Source organism: Lampris incognitus, chromosome 3, assembly GCF_029633865.1.
Source record: "Lampris incognitus isolate fLamInc1 chromosome 3, fLamInc1.hap2, whole genome shotgun sequence".
Taxonomy (NCBI): domain Eukaryota; kingdom Metazoa; phylum Chordata; class Actinopteri; order Lampriformes; family Lampridae; genus Lampris; species Lampris incognitus.
Genome location: NC_079213.1, coordinates 22,227,257 through 22,252,581, shown reverse-complemented (window position 1 = coordinate 22,252,581; position 25,325 = coordinate 22,227,257). Strand labels below are relative to the sequence as shown.

The following is a 25,325-nucleotide window of genomic DNA, read 5'->3' as shown; positions in this document are numbered from 1 at the left end:
TTACATCTGTATTATCCCACAACAGTAATGCAACTGAGAAAATGGTAATTTAACTTTGACAAACGAGTAATGGAAACTACATGTTCATTGTGATGGATTACCCGTCAAGCAAGTTTCAAGGGTCTGGAAGTGGATTTTCCCACCGTACTGAAAGGAATGGAAACCAATGGCTGTCACGAGGGTAGAAAAAAATGCATTCAGAATCATCTGAAATATTATGATATGCTTTTGAAATGGTCGGGCGTAAAATTGGCTAAAACGTGTGCTGGCATGGCTCTTGGAAACCTTGAGCTTTGCTGAAAATGGCTGAAAACCGTAAGTGGAGGTCAGTGGAGAAAGACAAATGAGAAGATTGAATGGTCTTCAATTCAAGGTTGGTTTGTTTTGCTCCAGGGGCAAGAAGACGCCTCGCCACTATACCATCTCCAGGGTACAGGGGTGCACCAGTTGTCCTGTGACTTTTACAGAGGAATCGTTTTCTTTTTATTATGTAAAACCCCAAATGGCTGCGTTCAGTCTGCGGACAGCTGTGGGACTCTCAACAGGAGACAGTGTGCAGCTGACAGAAACTACTGGTTCTTTGACAACATCTGCGCCCACGCTAGAGAGAAGTGCCATTCAGCCGCTCTGACAGTGCACACTGTGTGCGTGGCTGTAAGCACCCTGCCTCAGCTTTCATGGTGCAAAATAATCGTACCGGACTCCAATTTGCAGTAAAGATTATTTGCAATAGCATAGAATCCGTCCTCTGTGTTGGTGTGTATTGTCTGAGATTCCTGGAGGCGGCGGCTGAATAAAAAGCGGAGGATTGTGCCTCCTGTTATGCACTCAGGAGTCTCATGATCATCAGCTTGGTTGCATGATCCAGACCCCACCCCAGCTATTCAGATGCCTGCTATTTTCTCTCCCTCGCTCGCTCTCTCTCTCTCATACTGGCGCTTCCTCTTTTTATGCTGATTAGAGGCCAAACTGTCTGCATGTCTTACCCTGTCACATTCGCAAGGAGTCCTGATTTCAATGTCTTATGACACGTCGGTCCGAGTTTCTGACCAACTGATTGGCTGACTGTGATTGGCCAACAACTGTTATCCAGGTTTGACTGCTGGCCCATCTGAGAAATTGTTCTTATTGACTGCCAGTCAGTTAAGAGTGTGATCTCTTTATTTTTTTTCTGCCTGTCTGTCATGTCTGTCTGTCTGTCTTCTTTTGTCTCTATGTCTCAGCCTGTCTTATATCTCTTTCTATCTATCCATCTTTGTCATCTGTCTGTCGGCACATCTCTTTGTTGGTTTCCCTTTTACTGTCTTTGTCTGTCTTCCTATCTTCTCTCTCTCTCGCTCTCTCTCTCTCTGTTCTAAACCTCTGTCCATCTCTTTGGTTGTCTGTCTCAATACAATACAATACAATACAATACAATACAATACAATACAAACAACTTTATTAATCCCACTAGGGGCAATTTGTTTGGAGCAGCTTGTTGTACACAAAAACACAGTAACATGTAAACAAACAAATAACACTTATAACACTCCAGGGAGCTTAATGTGGAATAAAATCTATTAGATCTATAAGTAATTAATAATATCGATAGGCTATATAAACACAATAAAGCAATCAGATAAAAAAATACTACGGAGCATTTAGTAGTCAAATTGCAGAGGAAATGAATGATTTAGAATAACAATTTGTTTTACAAGCAGGTAAAACTTAATTAACAACATCCTGATGGCAACAGAGAAAATTCACTTGTAAGAACATGTGCAGAAGAAGCCAAAATAATCGCTGCTTTCTGGGGGATTTGTTGGTTGCAAAAAGAATTTAGTTCTCTTTGTTTCACTCTGGTGATCTTAGAACAGATTTTAACAATGCTGTTCAGGCTGTTCCTGTCTTGTACCGTGAGGCTGTGAAACCAGCAGATAAAAGAAAAACTCAGAAGGCTCTCAATAAAAGATTGATAAAAGCGACAGGATGACAGGACCGACAGAAAAGGAATTTAGTTTACAGAGAAGGTGAATTCTCTGTTGGCCCCCTTTCACAATAGCCTCAGTGTTCACATCAAACTTGGGGTGATCATTGATAATAGTACCCAAATATTTGTATGATGGACCCATTTCCACACTTTCATTATGTATGATGCACTCTTTGGCTGCATCTCTGTTACGTCTAAAAATCAATAATCAGTCCCTTGGTTTTAGAATCAAAAAAGTCCAAGAAGCTGTTATCACACCAAGAAATAAAATCAGTGAAAGCATTCCCACGGACTGCTTATGAACCTCGGAGAAGGGTCAGCAATGCAGCGTTGTCAGTACATTTGACCAAATAGCTGCCCTCCTGGGTGCTCCTGCATCCATCAGTGTACATAATAAAAAGTAAGGGTGAAAGGACACATCCTTGTGGTGAGCCTGTGGACATAGCTACAGAGTCTGAGAGATAGCCATTTACCCCCAGAGAGAGGAAACACCTCTGCTCTCTGTCGGTCAAGAAGTTCACGATCCATTATACAAGCTGGTGAGGCAAATTAAAATCACAAAGCAACCTATCTATTAAAAGATGCAGCTGCATCATATTGAATGCAGATGAAAACTCAGCAAACAAAAGCCTGGCATGGGCTCGCAGCTTTTCCAAGTGCTTATACAGGTTATTAAGTATAAAAAGCTGTGCATCCTCCAGACCTCTCCCTGCCTGGTAAGCAAATTTCTGTGGATCAAGTTTTCCATCCACAGTTAACAAAACAAGGTTTTTACGGGGGCGTCCAGGTGGCATGGCAGTCTATTCCATTGCCTACCAGCAAAGGGGTCGGCGGTTCGAATCCCCATGTTACCTCCGGCTTGGTCAGGTGTCCCTACAGACACAATTGGCCGTGTCTGCGGGTGTTAAGCCGGATGTGAGTATGTGTCCTGGTCGCTGCACTAGCGCCTTCTCTGGTCGGTCGCGGCGCCTGTTCGAGAGGGAGGGAGAACTGGGGGCAATAGCGTGATCCTCCCACACACTACATCCCCCCCTGGTGAAGGATACCACTAAGCTGGTCAGCATAGTATTGCAATGTGCATCCAGAAATGTGATCTGGACCAGTTGCCTTCTTGAAGTTGACCCGTTTTAAATGATCTCTAACCCGTTCCTGACACACAGTCAGAAGACAGAGACTCTCTAAGGAGTGATGTTTTCAGAAAAGTCATGTTTTTCAAAGCGGGAATAAAAGTCATTAAAAATATTTGGGAGATCAGTATCATTCAGTAGTATCAGTATCATTTATTCCCTCAATTTTAAGAGGTTTCTCTTAGTGTTTGAGGACACCGATTTAATTCCCCTCCAAGCAACCTACAGAGATCACCACTGCTGTACTTATGTTCCATCTTATCTTTATAAATTCTTTCAGCTTTTCTTATCTCATTTCATACTTCTTTGGCAATTTCCTTCTTTTCCTAGCAATTCGCTGTAAAAAAAAAAAAGCTCTTCTTCTTGTTTATGACATTTTTAAGTTCTTATTAGGCCAAACTGCAACGTTTTTACAAGGAATGCTGGAGTCCACACAGAAGGATTTGTAGAAAGAAACAGTTTGTGCCAGTTCATTTAAGTCAGAGCAGGAGCTATAGAAGACATCCCAAGCTGTACAATCAAAGCAAGCTTGCAAGCTGGCAATGCTGCTTTCCATCCAGCATTTCACCATTTTTGCTATTTGCTCTCATCGTTTACAGATGGGCTTTTTGATCGGCAGAAGAAGTACATTATTGTGGTGTGTTGCTCCAAAAGGAGTCCTAAGCAGGAATCTGAAAGCACTAGGCACTGAAGCATACTATAGGTCAATAGTGGAGTTCTTCTCAGTAGTTGCCCAGTTGACATACTGTTAATAGGTTTTCAGTGACTTGGCACTGAAAACGTATTTCAGTTTAGTCCAATTTAATTCTACTAACTCCGATGGCCTCACGGTCTCACCATCCCACTTCTGATGCCAAACTCCAGGCCAGTTTAATCACCTGGCAGTGATTAAAATCTCCTAAAATAAAGTTTGGTGTGTTCGGTGAAAGAGCATCCAGTCTGTTAGTCACATCCATGATCAGCTGAGTGGCTGAAGAGACGTTCACCGATGGATGAATGTAAACAAGGGTGAAGAAGAGCTGGGGAACCTCCCTCAGCAGGTAGAAGGGGCAAGGTGAGATGGATAGCAGCTGAAAGTTTGAGGTACAAATCATCTTCCGGACCACAACAGTGTTACAGTACCTCTTCCTTTTCAGGCTGCTCCTGTTAGGGTTGCCACAGCAGATCATCTGTTTCCATTTCTTCCTTTCCTCTGCATCTTCTTCTATCATGCCAACCACTTGTGTGTCCTCCCTCACCACATCCATAAACCTCTTTGGTCTTCCTCTTTTCCTCTTCCCTAGCAGCTCCATATTTAGCATCCTTCTCCCAATATACCCAGCGTCTCTCCAAACCATCTCAATCTTGCCTCTCTTACATTGTCTGCAAACTGTCCAACCTGAGCTGTCCCTCTAATATACTCATTCCTAATCCTGTCCATCATCTGTCACTCCCAAGGAAAATCTTAGCATCTTCAACTCTGCCACCACCAGCTCCGCCTCCTGTTTTTTCATCAGTGTCACCGTCTCCAAACCATACAACAAAGCTGATCTCACAACCAACCATCTTGTAATCCTTCCCTTTCACTCTTGCTGGTACCCTTCTGTCGCAAATCACTCCTGACACTCTTCTCAACCCACTCCACCCTGCCTGCACTCTCCTTCACCTCTCTTCCACACTCCCTGTTACTTTGAACAATTGACCCCAAGTAGTTCAAGTATTTAAACTCATCCATCATCACCTCTACTCCTTGCATCCTCACCATTCCGGTGTCCTCTGTCTCATTCATGCATATGTATTCCGTCTTGCTCCTACTGACTTTCATTCTTCTTCTCTCCATTGCATACCTCCACTTCTCCAGGCTCTCCTCAACCTTCATGCAACTCTTACTACAGATCACAATGTCATCCGCGAACATCATAGTCCACGGAGACTCCTGCCTGATCTCATCTGTCAACCTGTCAATCACCATTGCAAACAAGAAAGGGCTCAGAGCCGATCCTTGATGTAATCCCTCCTCTGTTACAGTACCTCTCCGGTGGATTCGTTTGAAATGTGAGGCAACTGATCCATTCCAACAAAGTACCCAAAGCCGCTTATGTGTAGATCGACCTTCATTGCGATCCGCGTCTCCCGGCCACATCTTGGTAAAAGCCATCAGGCATGTTTTCCTAAAAGCACGCTCGCATCTGGTGTAGGTCTCCAGTTCATCCATCTTGTTGCAAATGGATTGTATGTTCGAGAGAAGAATAGTTGGGAGCGGTAGGAGTCGGCGTCTGTCGCTTAGTCCATATTTCCTCAGTCTGCATTGAATGCCTCCCTGTCTTCCTCTGGTGCTTTTTGGATACTGCAACATTTAAGTTACTCCTTCGTAGCAATCAAGGAATGTATAAAAGATTGTCACTTACTGCCAGTGGTCGAAGGAGTAACTCGTGGCTGAAGGTGATCATGTTGACAGCCTCGCTACTGCCATCATGGTGTCCATAGGCAAATCAGCTGAAGAGTCCAAAGTGCAGCAAAGACCCCCAGTTAGACTCCCCTCATGATTAAAAACACCTCCAGATAAGCTCCAAGGCAATAAAAGTTGAGAAGTTATAAAGGTGCACGTTGAACATTAACAGCAGACAGACATTCAGCAAACAAAGCAAACAAGCTGCTGCTGGGTCGCACAGGTAGCGTGAGCGCCCCAGGTGGATGGATGCCATCTCTGTCTGTTAATCTTTCTCTGTTGCCTGTTTGTTATTATATCAACCTTTTCTTGCCATTTCTGTATGTGTGTGTGTCCCTTTCTCTGTCTCTTTGCTGATCGAACTTTGTCTGTCTACCCGTTCTTTTCTGTTTGCAAAGATGTGCTGGAGACACACAAACAGGAAGTCAATTTCCTCAAATCTTTTTCTCCATAGTGCTCTTGCTGTCTGAATGACAGAGTGCTGGATGACCCTGCAGGAGGGGGGGAAAAAACAACCCTGAAATGGGATTAATTTTTTCCAACAGTACAGATGAATAATACATAATAGCAGAGATTTAAAAGGAGAAAAATATTGAATGAGCCAAGATTTAGGACCAGAGCCTTCCATGAAGACAAACAAACCTGAGCAATTACACAGCCCACCTCCATCACAATCTTTGGGACAGCATTTCCAATTCTGGATGGCTGAAAGGCGGAGATATTTTTGAGATTCAGTCTCTCTCTCTCCATCCTGCTGCTAATGAGCGTTCGGTCGAGCTGTTCCTTGAGTGACAGCCTCTGTCTCTCTCTCTTTCTCTCACCCTCCCTCACTCTTACATGAACACATATTCCCTCCCTGATCTCCCTTTCCAATTTTCTCTTCCCTCACGCTGCACAGAGGTGTCTGTGCGTGCCGGTGTGTCTGTGTTTATGTGGCTGCGGAAGTGAGAGAAATATGAAGATAAGATGCGTATTTTTAAACCTCCCCGTCTGGTGCAGAGGGGAGGTGAGCAAGTCACGGGGAACGAGAGGCGGAGGTGCTAATAAGAGTCTCACCTTACTCCACCCCAGCTGTTGTGAAGACCTTGCAGTGTACTAACTTCAGAGTCGCACATAGCGGCGACAAAATGTCCTCGCATGTACAAACGGCCATGAGCTAACACTTACCTTTTAGTCATTTAACACCGTCTAAGTCTTTTCACTTTTTCCTCTTCTTATTTTTTTTTCACAGTGGCTTGATGGATGAAATAGCTGATGCACATTGATACCTGTGTGTGAAGTCTGTCTGGGGGTGGTGGGAATCCAGAGGTCAATTCAAGGTCAAATCAGATTTCACCTTGCGGGACCTCAAACCTAAAAAAAAGATCGCTCAATACATGTCTGTGAATGTTCTCATTCATCCAGGTCATAGTTATCCAAAGGAATTGAATCAAGTGCAACTGGACTTGGTTATATATCCGTGAAGACGTTTCGCCTCTCATCCAAGAGGCTTCATCAGTTCGTGCCTTTCTGACTAGACCAAGCTAGTCTGACTGGCTGGTGATGAAACTCAGATATTTAGCCTCTTTGGAGTCGTTATCAGAGCTATTGATGTCAATGGCTCTTTTGTGTTCCGATGTTTAGCAATGACAGAGGCTAAATATCTGAGTTTCATCATCATCCAGTCAGACTAGCTTGGTCTAGTCAGAAAGGCACGAACGGATGAAGCCTCTTGGATGAGAGGCGAAATGTCTTCACGGATATATAACCAAGTCCAGTTTCACTTGATTCAATTCCTTTGGATATCACTCAATACACTTATATCACCTTGATTCCTCTTACGACTTCTTGCTTTTAGACCATGTGTCCACCAGGCAACTGATAGAAAATGCTTACCAGTCATGCATTCATGTTTTACGGGAGGGTCAAACTTTGAGTGCTTTCAACCCAATGCAGGGCGTGACCTAATATATATATATATATATATGTAGTGTTGATAACATTAAACTCCTATTTGGTTGAAATTATATGGATTATTATAATATAAAAAGAGAAAACAGGACTCTTTCTTTTTTGGGGGGGGGGTGGCTTCCTACCTTTTTCTCCCCAATTGAATCTATCCAAGAGCCGTCCCCATCGCTGCTCCACCCCCTCTGCTGATCCGGGGAGGACTGCAGACTACCACATGCCTCCTCCATACATGTGGAGTCGCCAGCCGCTTCTTACCATCTGACAGTGAGGAGTTTCGCCAGGGGGACGTAGCGCGTGGGAGGATCACATTGCCCCAGTTCCCCCTCCCCCCGAACAGGCGCCCGACCGAACAGAGGGGGCGCTAGTGCAGCGACCAGAACACTTTATTTTTTATTGACCATATTTTAAGACTTAAGATATATTATACAGAGGAATACAGCTGTCTTATTTTATTTTGTGTTGTTCTTTCCCTTTTCTCTGTATTTTTTTTATCCATTTGCTGTTGTTGTATTTTGTACTTGAAAATGACAATGGTTGTACTTCTGTCATTTCAATATCTTGTATTGTATACTTGTGGACACATAACCCACATCCGGCTTGCCACCCGCAGACGCGGTGTCTGTAGGGACGCCCGACCAAACCGGAGGTAACATGGGGATTCGAACGGACGCCAACAGGACGCCCCCAGGAGTTCTGTTGTAGTGAAACGTGTCTTATCAAGCATCAACTTAAACCGCTCAGCATGTTTCTCACAGCGCTATTTAAACGCTCACCTCCGGCGCAGGCGCCAGTGTGGCACTGTATGTTTGAAATGACGAGGAAATAGTAGCCCCTAATTTCCGAACTCAGTGAAAGCTAAGGTCTTAAAAACACAGCTACCTTGTCACTTTATTGCTACTGAGCACGGCATTGTCAGCAGAGGGCGCTCTATGCATTTTACTAAGCCAACGGGATGAGCGAGTTCGAACGTGTACACGACAGAGAGTGCATCTGACCTGATCTGTATTTGCATATTTTCCAACAGGTAAGCCAACTATAAACAGAACCAGGTAGTAGACAATGGTAGTACATTTGTGTAAAACTAGTTTGTAACTGTAACATACGGAGACATTGAATTTGACCGAATGGCGGGCGCCGAGCCGAAGAAGTCGGCTAGCTAAATCAAGAGACAGCTGGTACCTTTCCGTGTTGAGTTTAAGTCAGTGGATTTACCAGAGTTTTATGTTTTGGATATTTATGTTTGGTAAACTGTTTGAACGATGCAGAATTAAAGGAATGTTCACAGCAATGTAGTTTAGCAATGTGTCAAGCAGACTGGAGAGCTAACGATTACATGGATCAATATGCTAATGCTACAGCCTATGTTATTGTGCTATCCCTCCAAAGTTACTGAGTCGAAAATATGTTTCAAGGTATACGTATGGGAATAAGACAAGTTAACACTATAACGACCAAGACGGTCACTATGACCGTTTTTGAATTTTCAAAGTTTAATAACTTTGTGGGGGGGGGGGATACAGACCTGCCGCTTCCTGATTTCTCCTAAAATTTTATATATTTGCATTAAAATGGGTTTTAGATCAATCACGTGCAAAAAAAGTTACGGTAAGCTCTACCTAAAACGACCATGGACGGGTCAACATGACCGTTTCGTAAAATTTGCGAGTGATCGAGCGTGTCATGTCAGTATTTATGACGTGGTTTGGTCCCATAATTTCCTTCGCGAAGTTCATGGCTCTGTCCTTGGGGGGGGGGGGGGGGCGGCAGAGAAATAGTCTAAATTTCATTTTTGGTTATTGCCAACATGTCTGGTTACAGACGCACCATGACTATCACCGACGCGTTGCAGTTTCGACAGGCGTTGGACAGCCGCCATTTTAAATTGTTTGAAAAATAGTATTAAAAGTTGTTAAAATGTTAATTTTTGGTGTCAGTTTCATAACAGACATACTAACATATATAATGCATAAATATCTAAATTGGGTATTTATCTTGACGGAAGAAAGAGTTTAAAAACCGGCGGTCGTTTTAGGTAGGAGGGAAATCCCGGTGGTTCTGATGCCATTGTGAACTCTAGAGCAGGGGTGGGCAAGCTTATCCAAAAAGGGCTAGTGTGGGTGCAGGTCTTTGTTCCAACCAAGCAGTTACACACCTGTGTCTCCTAATCAAGTTCCTCGGCAAAGACGCTACTGTTTGATTAGTGGGATCAGGTGTGTAACTGCTTGGAACAAAAACCTGCACCCGCACCGGCCCTTTTTGGATAAGATTGTCCACCCCTGCTCTAGACTAGAGCAATGGTAAAATACTACTCATTACTTACCGGGTATTTTCGTGTAACCTGTTGTTTATTGCTTACCTGTCGATACCTGAAAGGTGAGTGATTCTATGGCTAAACTGTTACCTGTATTTCTGTAATTCCTGTAAGAGGTGAAATTGAGCATTTACTGAAGATGTTGAACAGAGAAAACCTATGAAGAGAGATTCCACATCAGTATAGGTAATAAGGTGTTTATGGCATTCTGTATGAGTTATCAATGGCATTTATGTTCATTATTGTTATATTTGGTTATAGTGTGAAGGAATGGAGTAATATGTGGAAATTAGACGGGCCAGTAAAGTAGGAGCCGTCAGTTCGTGATGAGTGAGTTCAGATATGCACACGACAGTTCAGACCTGAACTGTATTTGCATGTTTACCAACAGATTCCCAACAGAAATTAAATGTGTTGCACCAGAGTGAGCTTCACGTCATTCTTGGCCGTGTAACCCCAGCAATGCTTTCTTAAAGAGCTATTTGGTAGACACATGACCGTGGTTGCTGTAATGTGCTTTGAAGGCACATGAAGAACCTTAAAGGAGTTAGTAAACCTTTTTTGTCTGCGGAAAACCTGTTTGTACATATCTGTGATAGTAAAACTGATTTTCCTCATGCTAAATTCAGCAAAATACAAAGCGCATCATACAGCTGCTTTGAGAGTTACTGTCATATGTCAACCTTCTCTGAATTGCTTATGTCATATGGAGGCATCAGAGATGTCAAGACTCATGTGACACAGGCGACACAAGTGGCGGTCCAGCGCATTAGACCAATAAAATATGAGTTGAGTTGAAAGGCGACATGCCGGCATTAACCAACTAAATTCTGGGTATACTTATCAGAAGCTAGGACGATATGTTCAACCACAACACTGCCACCTTCCGTCCTCTGCATCTGCACCCCCTTTTTATCCTTTATACATGGACACCACCATCACCATCCTCTACATCAGCAGTGGCTAACTATGTGCCATGGAGAGCCATACGTATGCAATTTTTCATTCCAACCCGACTCCACACCAGGTGATTTCATTGATACATTCTTCCTCTTTGGTTGAAGGGTTGCTAATCAGTGAAATCACCTGGTGTGGAGTCTGGCTGGAATGAAACCCTGCATACACATGACTCTCCATGGCACATGGTTAGCCACCCCTGCTCTACATCTACACCCCTTTATATCCTTTATATATGGACGCCACCATCACTGGCCTCTATATCTATGCCCCATTATATCCTTTATACATGTGAGTAGGCAGAGATGGGCTAAAAACAAGTGCTAGCTTGTCACAAAAGCCCTCCAGCATTGCCTTCCTTCCTATCCAACGTATGACTGAATATGGATGGGAAAGGATGCTCACAGACAGCGCTTGTCTCACATCACCCTTGAATCACCCTAATGATTTTTGTTTTTGTTTGTATGTGTAGCCTATAACATTTAATTGTACATTGGTGCTAATGAATCCATATTTGAAATAATACAGGAATATTTTTAGCATACAATTGGAAAAACATATTGTAGCGAATTCGGGGGACAACGCAACCACAGGAACTGCCGCGGCCGGGAAGCGAACCCGTATCGCCCGCACCGCAGGAGACATCGCTAACCGCTCGACTAAAGGGTTAGACCCGCCAGCCAGCGGCCAGCGTGTCTTCTTATCCATGCACGTTACAATATTTTGCCACCATGATTGAGAATTCTAGTGAAATCATGTCTTATATAAACCCTGGTAATCGACATTACCTCTTGTAATGATTATTTATAGAATGGGTAATCATTGGGCGGATTTCAGAGGACGTAATTTCGCTAATCTTGGGGGCCCCCAGAAGGGCGGGGGCCTGGGGCCCTGTCGGCCCGTGCATTAATCCATCCATGGCGCTAATGCAGCAACTCGGGCACATACCCACATCCAGCTTCCCAACCGCAGTCATGGACAATTGTGTCTGTAGGGACGCTCAACGAAGCCGGAGGTAACACTGGGATTTGAACCGGTGATCCCCATGTTGCTAGGCAACGGAATAGACCGCCATGCCACCCGGATGCCCCCTAGAAAGATAGAATGTGAGACAAGCTAACAGTTCACATGAACGATTGAAAGTGAAGCACTCGTACGACTAAGATATCCCTCGCCAAAATAATTTTTAAAGCAAAACTAGCTCATCATGGGTGGTTTTTATGAATGCTGCTGTTGAAACCCTTTTTAAAAACTTTTTCAACAGAGAAATCCCTTGTTGTCTTGTGTAGATAGTCTGATGTCACATCGGCGCAACACACCAGTAAGAGTGGGAGCACTGGGATGGCAGCTCATCACATCAAGCGTTTTGTAAAGGATGCCGTTAGTCTGAGTCGTACTGGCTGTCTTCTGACTTCACTCTCCACCGTCTTGTCTGTTGAAGTTGATTCAGGCTTTTACGTGTTTTGACTCTTCTGTACTGGAGAGTGACACTGGTGGAGTTTCTCAGCAACGAGTCTGTGACGTCACGCATCGCTCTTCCAGCAGACTGCATGAAGCCTCCTAGTGGCGATACAACAGACATGGAGACACTCGTCTTTCTCATTAATGGTCAAACGCCCCTGAAACTTTCCTTATGTGCTCTTAAAATTCCAAGCTACAAACCCACAAATGTGTTAACATCTCATTTACTATCTCTTTAACCTACTCGTCATCTGCCAGATTAAAAAAAAATGCAAGTCACAAATGCAATGAGAAATATACTTTTTTTGTGTTCATTTTATGGGGATGCACACTTATGTGCGTCTTACTGTTGTTGATATTTCTCCAGTTTCCTCTTTAGTCTTTTTTATTTTTTTTAGGCTTTTCTACTCCTGAATATTTTATTTTGGTGCTCTGGTGTTCTGTTCTTCTCATTCATATTTGTTTAGAAGGAAAGCTTGAAGTTTGAGAGACCCTCAAGGCAGCCTGCTGATTCTCTCTCTCTCTCTCTCTCTCTCTCTCTCTCTCTCTCTCTCTCTCTCTCTCTCTCTCTCTCTCATCGTTCCTATCTTCCTGTTGTCTTCTCTGTTAAATATTAACGTAGTCTGTTCTCATGTCTGGTTGTCTGAGCCTACAAACCACAAACTTAGAGGGAAGGAATGGGAAGGGAAGAAAAACAAACACAAAAACTAGACAACTAGATAGACAGCAACAAAGGGAAAGAGAGTAAACAGCTGTGGAGCGAGATAGAGCTGTTAAGACACAGAGAACAAGCGAACACGAGCAACTGTTGGCTAAAAGCCCTGAACTGTGGTTGTCTGCAACAACTTGGAGGAGAGTGTGTGTGTGTGTGTGTGCGCATGCGTGCATGCATGTATGTGTGTGCACGTGCACGCACGTGAGGGGTATTAGTGGCTCAAAATGAAGACGTGGAGGTGTGGGTGTAGATGGATTGGAATTTAAAACAACTTGTTGCTTGGTAGGTTTAATTATTGATTACTCCCGATATCAAGTGGATATTTTATGAATTCAGGCATGCAGACTGACCACCCCCCCCACACACATACACACATAGCTACACACACTCACACATGCACACACACAGCTACACACAAACTGGATGAAGGGGATTTTTGCTTGTGAAGCCGTGTTAAGTAAACCTCTAGCAATTGTTAGGTTATCATAAGCAGAATTTGCCTCTGACGTTGTCTGGTAGCCACGTGGCATCATCTCCACCATGGTTGTTAGCAAAATGATTCTTAGAAATTCCCTTGCATGTTAAAATATGTAATAATAATCCCGTCATGTGTCATTTCTGCTTACATTACTCAGTAAATTTCAAAAGTAGAACAACTTGCAAACAGGATTTAGAAAAAAAAAACCTACTGGTTTTCACCATAGATGAAAAATAAAAAGATCTGCATGTAGGCTAAGAGCCACGAAATGTTGTCTTCGGTGGAGGTCTATAGTGTGAGCCTCCGATATGTGTGACATCCACCTGAAGAAACATGCAGGTGAAAGGAAGTGATGGGGAACATCACATGTATCGGAGAACACACGTGGTAGTGGACGCCCTCCCCGGCTACTGTTGGGGTTTGTGCAGTGGTGGGACCTTCACAGGTCAGGTTATTGGACGTGCCAATTTAGGAGAAAATTGAAGAAGACCTGTCAAGGTTGACCATATGTCCACATGTTTTGGCCTTTCACCTTCATTAGAATGTCCTGACCAAGGTGAAAGGTTGAAACGTGCACTGTAGAACGTGAGACTGGTCTAATGAACCTGCATGAGAGTAATTGTGCTGCCCTCATCTTATATTTCTAAGCCCTTTTTCTGACCGACGACCTGCATCCTGTCTGGATGTGCATTCTGAGCATCCTCAATTCTAGGGCTGAACATGTGAAAAATATTTTACCGTCGTGGTCCCCCCCCCCATGTATAAATGTCTTTTCCTTACAGTTATGATTTCAAATTTCTTCATAATTTCTATCACGTGCCATAATTTCACCCTTATTTTACCCGATCTTACATAATTTCTTATTTTTTTTATTTTTAATGATGTCATTCTCTCCCCCTTCCTCTTGTCCATTTCCAGTGTGAGTTATGGGAAACTTGTCCACCCAGACAAGCCTGTAGAGAATGTGACCAGGTAATGTTCCTCTCCACACCCACGGGTCTGAAGGTTTGCTTTGGCTTTGAAGCTTCTGACTGCCTTTGACATTTTGAACATTAGTCTGCTATTTTGAATTACCGAAAGCATGTCGGAGTAAAAGCAAAAGTCCGAATGTGAAGTTTAAGATAAGTAATTTGACACACCAACTTACTGAAAACCCATTAGCCCCCATTAAAATATAATCTAAATGTGAACCCTCTTGACTGAAGTGTGATTAAGGAGGACGTGAGGAATGAAATGTGGAGGAGGCGTGTGGGTGGCGTGGTGGTCTATTTTATTGCCTACCAACACGGGGATCGCTGGTTTGAATCCCTGTGTTATCTCCGGCTTGGTCAGGCATCCCTACAGACATAATTGGCAGTGTCTGGGTGAGAAGCCGGATGTGGAGATGTGTCCTGGTTGCTGCACTGGTGCCTCCTCTGGTCGGTCGGGGTGCCTGTTCATGGGGGAGGGGGAACTGGGGGGCATAGCGTGATCCTCTCACACTCTACGTCTCCCTGGTGAAACTCCTCACTGTCAGGTGAAAAGAAGCGTCTGGCGACTCCACATGCATCGGAGGAGGCATGTGATAGTCTGCAACCCTCCCTGGATCAGCAGAGGGGGTGGAGCAGCGACCGGGACGGCTCGGAAAATAGGGGAATTGGCCAAGTACAATTGGGGGGAAAAGGGGGAGGAAAAAAAACCCGGTGAAAATGTGAATTGATTTGACCAGTGTATTTTGCATGTTTGCATGCTCAGAGAACGGATGAAATGAAGAAGTATACTAAGATAATGGGCTAACTCTAAAATTGATGTTGTCTTAAGAATAAGCCTATACTAACCCCTGCTTTCAGCACCCAACTGAAACCCAATTAAATTAAATTAATTAAACTATGAGTTTAATCAGATTATTCACAAGTGGTTGATTTTTTTCATATCGATGTATCCAGCATTAGCTTCCTGATGGCAGGACTCACTGGTTTTATTCAGGACCCTGGTAATGGTTTATACACCGCCAGTGAATAAGAATAAAAGACTAAAATTCAAAATGTCACAGTACCGCTTTAAGCTTGAGATCTCTAACACCAGGCTTTATTCATCTTCAGCTCTCTGGCCTTTTTAAAAAAAAAAATGTATTTATTAATTTTTTTATCAACAACTGTGCTTCAGACTCGAGGCATATTAAACCACCTAATGGTACACAAAGCAAAACAAATGTCAAAAAAACAGATTTTGGGGAAGGTGAATGTGATTTATGTGAAGCAGGCAGCCTCCCAAGTGAAGCTTTATTCAGCGAAAGCTAACCCTGTGTGTAATCTGATTGGAAACGGCACTTTATTTCTGCCGTCTGGGTCGAATTAGAACTTTTGTGCTTCAGCAACAGTTGTGAAGTATTTCTGACAGGTTGTCATCAAGTTCGCATTAGACAGTAGCTGTGCTTTTAGCACTTGTAAATGGCAGGCGTGCCCACGCTCGTGCTTTTAGGCGACTGACTGACAGGGTGTGAAATAACCAAAATATCACAGCTGGAATCTGTATCTCCTCCCAGCTCATGTCTAAGTATGGAGCTGTCTTAAACCAGGGAGTCTTAGTGGGACTAACATCAACTAATACTCTGAACCAGAGACATACAAGAGGGGATTATGGGTATTTTAGCTAAATTACTTAATTTGTTATTAATTACTTATTTGTAGAAATAGCTATCTAGCTATCATATATATATATATACACACATGTATATATACGTATATGTATGTGTACATAAATGTATATGTACATATATATTTATACGTGTGTTTGTTTATATATGTGTGTGTCTATATTTTTTTTTCTTTTTTTGTATCAATATTGATATTCCGCTCCTCAGTAGTTGAGCACTTATAACAACACCATTGGCTGTTTCGGAAAAAACGCTATCTATCTATCTATCTATCTATCTATATATATTATATATAAAAGCCGCATTGGCAGCTGATGAGTGCGTCATGCACGAAACAAGCTTGTTCTGCTATGTATTAAGGTTTTTTGTCCTACATCTATCTTAATATTCTGCTCCTCATTTGTTGAGCACTTTTATCAACACCATTGACGGTTTCCGAAAAAAGGGGAAAAAAACGCTATATATATAAATATATATAAATAACTTCATTAAATTAAACCCTCAACAGTAGGGAAAGTGCTCAAAGAACAAGGAGCTACATAATCCAGTTAATTAGACGGTACAAGCCTGTTTCATGCTATATGCAATCATCAGGTGTCAATAAAGCTAAACGGCAAAGAACATAAAACTGTCTCGCCATGCACGTCACGTTTACAACGTCCAATGGGGAAGGGGGAGGTGCCTACATTCACATACATGTGATTGCTAACCGTCCGGGTGGGGAGGTTGCATATAAAGTTAATGGCATTTGTCTATTGGCATTATCTATTTATAATTACAAAATAGGTGCTTATATCTATGTCTGCAACTGCTGGCCAGTTCCTTCCTATTATTCAATGTGGACATTTCAGGTTTGGCAAAGATAAAATACTTTTAAGTTTTACATACATAGATTGCGCATTTTACTACTGGTTGATATGCTTTGCTTTTTGAGAGGATTTTCCAGGTGGTTGAATAATTGTTTCTGTCCACCAATGACCAAATATAACGGCTTAAAGATGTTACATTCCTTAAATGGTTATTTCTAAAGCTACACGTGTGCATTAAACCTTTTTTTGAGTGTTCCCTCTGTTAGGCTAACGTATGTCTCTATTTTTCCATTGTCATTTCTTGTCACCGTAACTTTGTAGATAACTCCTTTTGTCTAGCATTTACTTTCAAGGGGGCATGGGTCGTTCACATGGCAGTTGCAGTTGGGGGGTGTCCATTTGTGATGACCGTGTCTTTGATTTGTTCATAATGCTTGTGTTGTGGGATGATATTAGTTGTTGAATATTAGGCATGCAGCTGTAACTAATTTTGATGGTATTCCTACTGAATATCCTCCTCAATTGGTGGAAAATCCTCTCAAAAAGTAAAGGATATTCAACCAGTAGCAAAATGTGCAATCTATGTTAAACTGAAAAGTATTTTATCATTGGCAAACCAGAAATGTCCACATTGAATAACAGGAATGAATTGGCCAGCAGTTGCAGACATAGATATAAGCACTTATTTTGTAATTATAAATAGATAATGCCTATAGACAAATGCCATTAACTTTGTATTCAACTTCCCCCTCCCCCTTCCCCACTGGACGTTTTGCACGTGATGTGCATGGTGAGACAGTTATATATATGTTATGTTCTTTGCCGTTTAGCTTTATTGACAGCTGATGATTGCATATAGCTTGGAACAGGCTTGTACTGTCTAATTAAAAAAAATGACTTAAATCACTGGATTTGTGTGTGTGTGTGTGTGTGTGTGTGTGTGTGTGTGTGTGTGTGTGTGTGTGTGTGTGTGTGTGTGTGTGTGTGTGTGTGTGTGTGTGTGTGTGTGTCATAGCTGGTGCCCCCCCCCCATTTAACCTCTCCCTGATGTGTCTTTACTTTTACCATTTAGGACTTTGTGCCTGTATTTAACCTTCAGAAATGTCAGGTGTACATTTTAAAATTAATTTTGTTTTTAAATGTTGCTATGTTTCCTTTGTAATGCTATTTTTCCCAATTATTAAAAAATGTCTAAGACGGTTTTTAATGTTTTTAAGCCATCTACGGATGTTAACAAGTGTGCTTTCAGAGGTTTTAATTCCCCTATTAGTCATTTATCAATAGCTATTCACAGCTACCCATTGTAAAGCTTGACCATGGTACTTCAAAATTACCTTAATTAGGGTGTTGATGTAGATCGGCCCCATTGATGGGCATCCTGATCACAATAATTTGGTCAAAGAATTGGTGTGGTTGTAAGTATTAGTAATACTATTACTGTATTATCAGTGGTATTGATGATGATAGCGACAACAGCACTGCAGCATGTCTTTGTTGTTCGCATAACATGCTGTATATGAAAAACAGAATAAATACCAACCTCAGAAGATAAACGAACATCTCTAGCACACAGAATAAACAAGCAATGTTGCCTGCGTTACTGGGCGTCCATACTACAACAATCAGAGTACGGAGGGGAAGAGACCATTACAGTTCAACTGAAAACTTCCCGATCCTGCCCCGATGGTTTGAGTGACAGCTGGCATCCGCAGATCTCACACATGCTGGCTTCACCATCCAGCACTGGAGTGATAATGGTGATAATAACAGACCCGAAAAAAGGAGAAAGCATGGGAAGAGAGAGAGAGTTGGAGAGAGAAGAGAGCCCGATAAAGGGTGAGATAAGCAAGCAACTGAAAGATGAAAAGGAAGACAAGACGTAACGGTGCGGGAAGAACTGAAAGAGTGAGAGAGGGAAAAACTTAGCGGAGCGATCAGAGATTGTGTGTGTGTGTGTGTGTGTGTGTGTGCGTGCGTGCGTGCGTGCGTGCGTGCGTGCGTGCGTGCGCGCGCGCGCGCGCGTGTTCTAGGGCCCTTGTCACTAGAGGCAACGTATGGCCTCCTCTCACAGGCGATCAATTGGCCGGCCATTAACTGCTGCTGACAAAACCACAAAATGGGAGCAATTTCAGAACATCCGCCTGTGGCACAAAGGGTCCTTGTTTCGTTGAAGGCTAAATGCCATCGCTCACACACGTTTCAAACATGGTCGAAAATGGCTTGTCTTGATGTTGACAGCCCGGCTTAAAAAAGAGATTCATGATGAATGTTTCTTTGGATTTTGAGTAGTTGAACTCGTTGGTGACGTGTGATCAAGTTGGAAAGGTCGACATGTGACTGTGAACTGCGTTAATAGACTTGAAGACAAAGTTGCAGCACGCCCCGTTTTGTGGCGCTCCCTCGTTCATTTTATCTGCAGAGCGGTATGTCAAACAGACTGGCCCAGTTTTTGCAGTTGAACGTTTCTTTCTTTGCATGCTGAAACTTGAACACTTCATAGGAGGGGACTTAAACCCTCGTGAACCTTGTCTAGGAGACTAGGGGTGGGGCGTCCAGGCGGCATGGTGGTCTATTCTGTTGCTTTACCAACGCCGGTTCGAATCCCCGTGTTACCTCCAGCTTGGTCGGGCGTCCCTACAGACACAATTGGCCTTGTCTGCAGGTGGGAAGCCGGATGTGGGTATGTGTGCTGGTCACTGCACTAGCGCCTCCCCTGGTCTGTCAGGGCACCTGTTCAGGGGGGAGGGGGAACTGAGGGGAATAGCGTGATCCTCCCACACAGTAGTCCCCCTGGTGAAACTCTTCACCGTCAGGTGAAAAGAAGCAGCTGTGGCAGCTCCATGTATTGGAGGAGGCATGTGGTAGTCTGCAGCCCTCCCTGGATCGGTAGAGGGGTAGAGCGACCGGGACGGCTCAGAAGAGTGGGGTGGTTGGCCAAGTACAATTGGGGAGAAAAGGGGGGGGGGGTCCAAAAAAAATGATTAGGATTCACTCCTGCCTCACTAACATTCTGACATCCACCATACCCAGGGGTAGGATGGGAAGATTTTCTGTCAAAACGAGGCCACTTGTTGGCTGTAATGAGAGCTGTTGTTCAGGACGGGCCTCGGGCCCCGCAAACACACAAACGTTCATGTGGTGGATTTTCGTTCGTGGCTTGATGTGACATTTCGTCCCTCGTAGAGAGCGAAACGGCACACAAATTGGTGCTTTAGAGAGCCTAGCCACTCGAGACAGATTCACGTATTAGCAGTTCGCTAATGAAGCGGGAACATCCCTGCATTAACTCTGAAGGGGCTCCGAGGGAAATTTGGACCGAGGCCACTTAACACCTACTAAACCATCCTCAAACGTGAATTGGCCGTAAGTTAATTCACCACGGCACCGCCCTTAATTAATGCCAGTAATTTGCCGCCGTTAAGTGTTACATATTAAAAGTGACAAGCTAACTAGTCGGGGGATGGATAATCGCTGCAATTATCCAGCGCCACGCAAAATTCTCTCTTTAAAAATTCAGCACAATATAAGGGCTGCTTTTGTAGAGAAGCTGTGGCTGAGAGAAAATGTTGAACCGCATCCATTTACCATGCCATCAAATAAACCCTTTAAGAGATTAAATTAAACGGAGCCTTGTGTGGTTTTTTTTCCTCCCCGAGTCTTCAGTTGTGGGCTTCATAATTGCAGCATTGCACTTAATGTCTGTTTGGGGCTGCTGTGAAAATAGTGAGTGTTGCTGATAAAAGATGTACGTGGTGATGTACTTGGAAGGTGTTTGGAATGTGTGGTGCCGCCAAGACATTTACTGAATTCCTGAGGTCAGGTGGAAGAAGCAGTTTGACAGAAAGGTTTGGTGGGTAAGACGGATGGATGACAATTTAAATGGTGCTAGAAGAGAGATAAAGGCATCCATATTTCATCAGGGCCCTTTAATACTGGTATCTAAGTTATCTGATCGGCAGTGTGGGGCAAAACACGGAGAATGCCCAGGGAGACAAAACCAGCGGTTTTATCAGCAGAAATAACCTTTGAGTCCACGTGTTTCTATGAATTTGTGCACATGTGTGCGTGTATGTGTGCGTGCCTGTGTTGGGCACAACGGCTGTCTTTGCCGGTAATACCGACAACAACGATGCGTGCTCTGCAGATGGCATTTCAGTGTGCAGACCTCATTCCTTTTGTTCTGTGTGTTGTGATTTTTCTCTTGCACTGGTGTATATATATTGTTTTTTTGTGGATGTGTGCACACTTGGTTCCTCTTTTGATGTTTTGCAGATACACATGTCCTGTCCATGAGACAGGTGACGTGTAGAAATGTAACACGGAGAAATGATGACTGATCGGTTATACGGGCACGCCGGAAACCATCCTGTCTAACAAACGCTTGCACCTTTTTCCACACTGGAGTTAGGTGAGAAAATGAGGCTACTTTCAACAAAGGAAATCATTCCTTTAAACTAAGGGGGGGGGGGGGGGGGAGTGTCTTCCCCCAAACAAGCTAGTCAACCCAGGGGCTGTTTGGAGACATCTGAGCAGCCCGGCATCATTCTTAAGCCCTTTGTAGCATAAAGCCCTACAGTTAGCTGCAGCTGGAAGTGGTAATAAAACATCCTTGATAACAGCGTAGATAGCGCCGAGTACAAATTGCACATGTGACTGAAGGAAGCAGAGGATGCTGATGGATTCCACTGTCTGACAATAGATTTTAATCAGTGCAGCCATGCGCTCATTTGTGGAAACAATGAGATGCATTAGCATTCTTTGGTGTTATTCTTCTGACCTTGCCAATGGAGATAAAACCACCACTACACATTCATCCTAATCTGACCGCTGAGCCCTTCATCTTTCTTTTTCTTGCGTTAGCCATTGTCCGTCTGCTCGACAGAGGCCAAAAACTTAGAGCTGGTCCAATTTGTCAGGCCAAGTTGGCAGGCCATTTAAATGGGTTGGACATGGCAGCATACACCAGCGGTGACACCGGGAGAATAATAGCTGTGATTCATGGGGCTAAATGCTCTCGCTCTCTCTATGTGTCTCTCTGTATTTCTCCTCTGCTCACACTCTTTCGCCCCCTGTCTTCTTCCCATTTGCCATCTCTCTAATGGTCGTAACCAAGGCGGTTTGTCATTAAGAGAGCAGGATAGGTTCTGGCTGATGAGAAGGGAGGCCGCCTGATTGTCTGACTGGAGTCGTGGACGGACTCTGCCTCAGAAATTATTTCTCTCATCTTGTCTTCTCAGAGCTCAATTCAGTCATGAGACAGCACAGACACACACACTCACACACACGTACACTTGCTCATTTGTTTTAGTGAACTCAACCAAAGCAACTGGCGCTTTCATCCATTTGCTGTTTCTTATGTTCTTATTCATGAGTAAATCTCTTTGTCTCTCACTCTCTCTCGCTGTGTCTCTTTGTGTGTGTGTGTGTGTGCGTCTCTCGCTCTCTGTCTCTCCTGCTCTCTGTCTCTCTTAATCTCCCTTTCACTTAGCACACAGCACAAACACTCACCCATTCTTTTAACTGACGGAAATGAAGTCATTAAAGCAGCAAAGACTCTCATTCTTTCCCCCAGTTATATGGTTATTCATGGGATAAACATCTGTCTGACTCTCTCTCTCTCTCCATCTCACTCTCTCGTTTGCCAACCCCGTTCGTTTCAGGTCAGCTCCCAAGGCTCTATCAGAGCAGGACAGTAGCGGTGAAAAGAAGGACCGGCCAATGAGCACCATGAGCGAGGCATCCAACTACACCGGAGGCTCGGACTACAGCACCTTCCCTGGGAGCCCTGCCACCACCAACACCACCACCAACACCACCACCTCATCCGCACGGGTCAGTAGGGCCACCGAGACGCGTCGACGCTCAATTCCGATTTTCGGCTCAGATCTGATTAGATTTGTCTTATTTCTCTCGGTGTTAAAGTCCACAATCATTTTATAAAATGACCCGTTTCTGATATATCAGATCGAACAGGCCTCCATCCTAAAAGGATTCACAAACAGACGGCGCCAAATGATTCTTGGCCATCTAACTTGCAGTTTTTTCAGACACTGGTCGATCGCCCTCAGTTTAGTTTCAACAGAGGCACCGCTCCAATTAGAGTAACTCAGTGACTTTGCTGAGGTGTTAATTTTGTTGACCGAGAGTCCAGTAGAGAAAACGCGTTAATCAATGACCTTTTTTTCCACTTGAAAAAACAAGTTAGCCAAGTCTAAATTCACCCTTGCTGATACAAACTGAGGAAATTCAAGGACATTTACATTTCCTTATAGCTCTTGGTTATATGGTCTTGCTTCTGGAAGGTTATTAACCTTTTTTTTTCGAATTCATGACGGTCACTGTATTTGAAACTGCGGTTGGACAGAACAGTGAATTTTTATTAAGTTGTCGGCTCTTTCACACCACGGCGATGAGGCTATAATAGATGAATATGCTATACATTTTTTTCCAACTAGCTGGGCGATGTTGCCTGACAGCAAGAAGGTCCTGGGTTTGAACCCCACCACATGCCATCCCAGGTCCTTTCTCTGTGGAATTTGCATGTTCTCCCCTTGTCTTCCTGGGTTTCCTCCCACCATCAAAAAGACATGCATGTTAAGGTTAATACTCCTGTCTGTGCCCCTGACCAAGGCAATGGAAAGAAGAACTGGAGTTGGTCCCCGGGGGCTGCAGCTGCCTTCTCCTATACAATGAGTCGGCTTAAATGCCGAGAACACATTCATTGTAACCAACAGTGACAAAATAAAGTGGCTTTCTTCTTCTGCCATACCAAGCTCCTACCTGTATTTTACATAAGTCACAGACGTTTCCCCAAATTTCTATATTTTACTGAATGATACAGTATTTTATGTACTGCACCATATGACATCACAGCTCATCAAGCTAATCTGGTAATTCACTGATAGAAAAGCACGAACTCATGGAGGGAACTATTAGAACTGTTGGTAACCATTCATTAATGATTAATAACACATTTATTATTGATGTAATCAGTTATAAAATGTATGTTGCATTAATAGAAAATAATTTTTTGCGTTATCAAGTATGACGTGTATGTGAGCAGAGTCTCCATAGACTTTCTTTGAGAAACCAGGTGATCAGGTGATTAGACAAAGTTAGCTAACCGCTACCTAACCTTAACGCTAAACTTAAGTACTACCTAACCTTGACCCAGAAAGTAACCGCTGTCCATCCATCCAGACATTATCCAAACTGCTTATCCTGCTCTCAGGGTCGCGGGGATGCTGAAGCCTATCCCAGTAGTCATTGGGCGGCAGGCAGGGAGACACCCTGGACAGGCTGCCAGGCCATCATAGGGCCCACACACATGCATTCACACCTAGGGACAATTTAGTATGGCCGAGTCACCTGACCTACATGTCTTTGGACTGTGGGATGAACCCGGAGCACCCGGAGGAAATCCACACAGACACGGAGAACATTCAAACTCCACACAGAGGATGACTTGGGATAATCCCCAAGGTTGGACTACCCCGGGGCTCGAACCCAGAACCTTCTTGTTGTGAGGCAACCGCACTAACCACTGCACCACTGTGCCATCCAGTAACCGCTGTAACTTTACAATTTATTTACAATTTCATTTAGCAGACGCTTTTATCCAAAGTGACATACATCTGAGAGTTAATACAACACAAGCAAGGATCTAGTCAGGAGGCAATAATGCAAGTAAGTGTCAAAAAACCAAATTCAAGTCCGATAGGACATAGGTGTCAACGGACAGTGTGCAAAGGCATAGGTGCATAGAAGCAATTTTTTTTTTTGTGATACCATCAGGTTGACGTTGCTTCTGCACAAAAATCGACGTTTGTATTTCTTTTTCATGTCATTTATTTGTACACCGCTCGTTGAGGAATTGAATCTGCAGCCCGTGGCGGTCACATGAAAGCCTATGGAGACTCAGTTGTATTGATAAAATGTGGGCTCTCAACCTGGCAACTCAAAAGGTCTTTTTATAAATTTTTTATAACAGCTCATTTGTAATTCATAATGCATGAATAAATGATTTATTAAGTATTAATGAAATAATTAGTGACCACTTATCAATCCTTTATAAAGTTTGCCTGCGTGAACGTGGTGCCAAACCGTGAAACCCTCAGTGCACGCTAACTTGCATCAGTACCACTTTGACGTGGCTGCAGTATGCCACATCCTTTCCAGAGCATTGACAAATCCTTACTGGGTGTGACGCCGTCCTTATGGGGTCGCACTTGGGGTGAGATTGAGGTCCCTGTTTGACGGCAGCACAGTGCTGCACAATGACTGACTCGGGCACCGCAGCTTTCCGTGGTGGAATTGGGAATGAGGTGTAAACTTGATCCCCTCTCCGCTAGAGAGCCTGCATATGAAGTGGCCGTCGGTACTGCTCGGTCCCAACAGCAGTGAGCCCCACGTTGGTGGCCTTGTGTACAGGTCCGCGGGATATCGGGGATTAAAGTATAAATGGTTAATAAGCAAGGGGATAGAT

The 25,325-nt window shown here is 43.6% G+C and overlaps 1 protein-coding gene across 8 annotated transcripts in view; it reads left to right on the top strand.

Annotated features, from left to right (window-relative positions):
- LOC130110583 (pleckstrin homology domain-containing family A member 5-like) overlaps positions 1-25,325 on the top strand; it is a 238,489-nt gene that overhangs the window by 154,648 nt on the left and 58,516 nt on the right. For 6 of the 8 annotated variants that reach the window (XM_056277741.1, XM_056277738.1, XM_056277735.1 and 3 more), the window contains exons 6-7: positions 14,315-14,368; positions 22,501-22,672. In XM_056277741.1, coding sequence (XP_056133716.1) covers positions 14,315-14,368; positions 22,501-22,672 — 226 coding nt within the window. The remainder of the gene's footprint in view (positions 1-14,314; positions 14,369-22,500; positions 22,673-25,325) is intronic. The other 2 variants (XM_056277737.1, XM_056277739.1) reach the window with 1 other exon arrangement.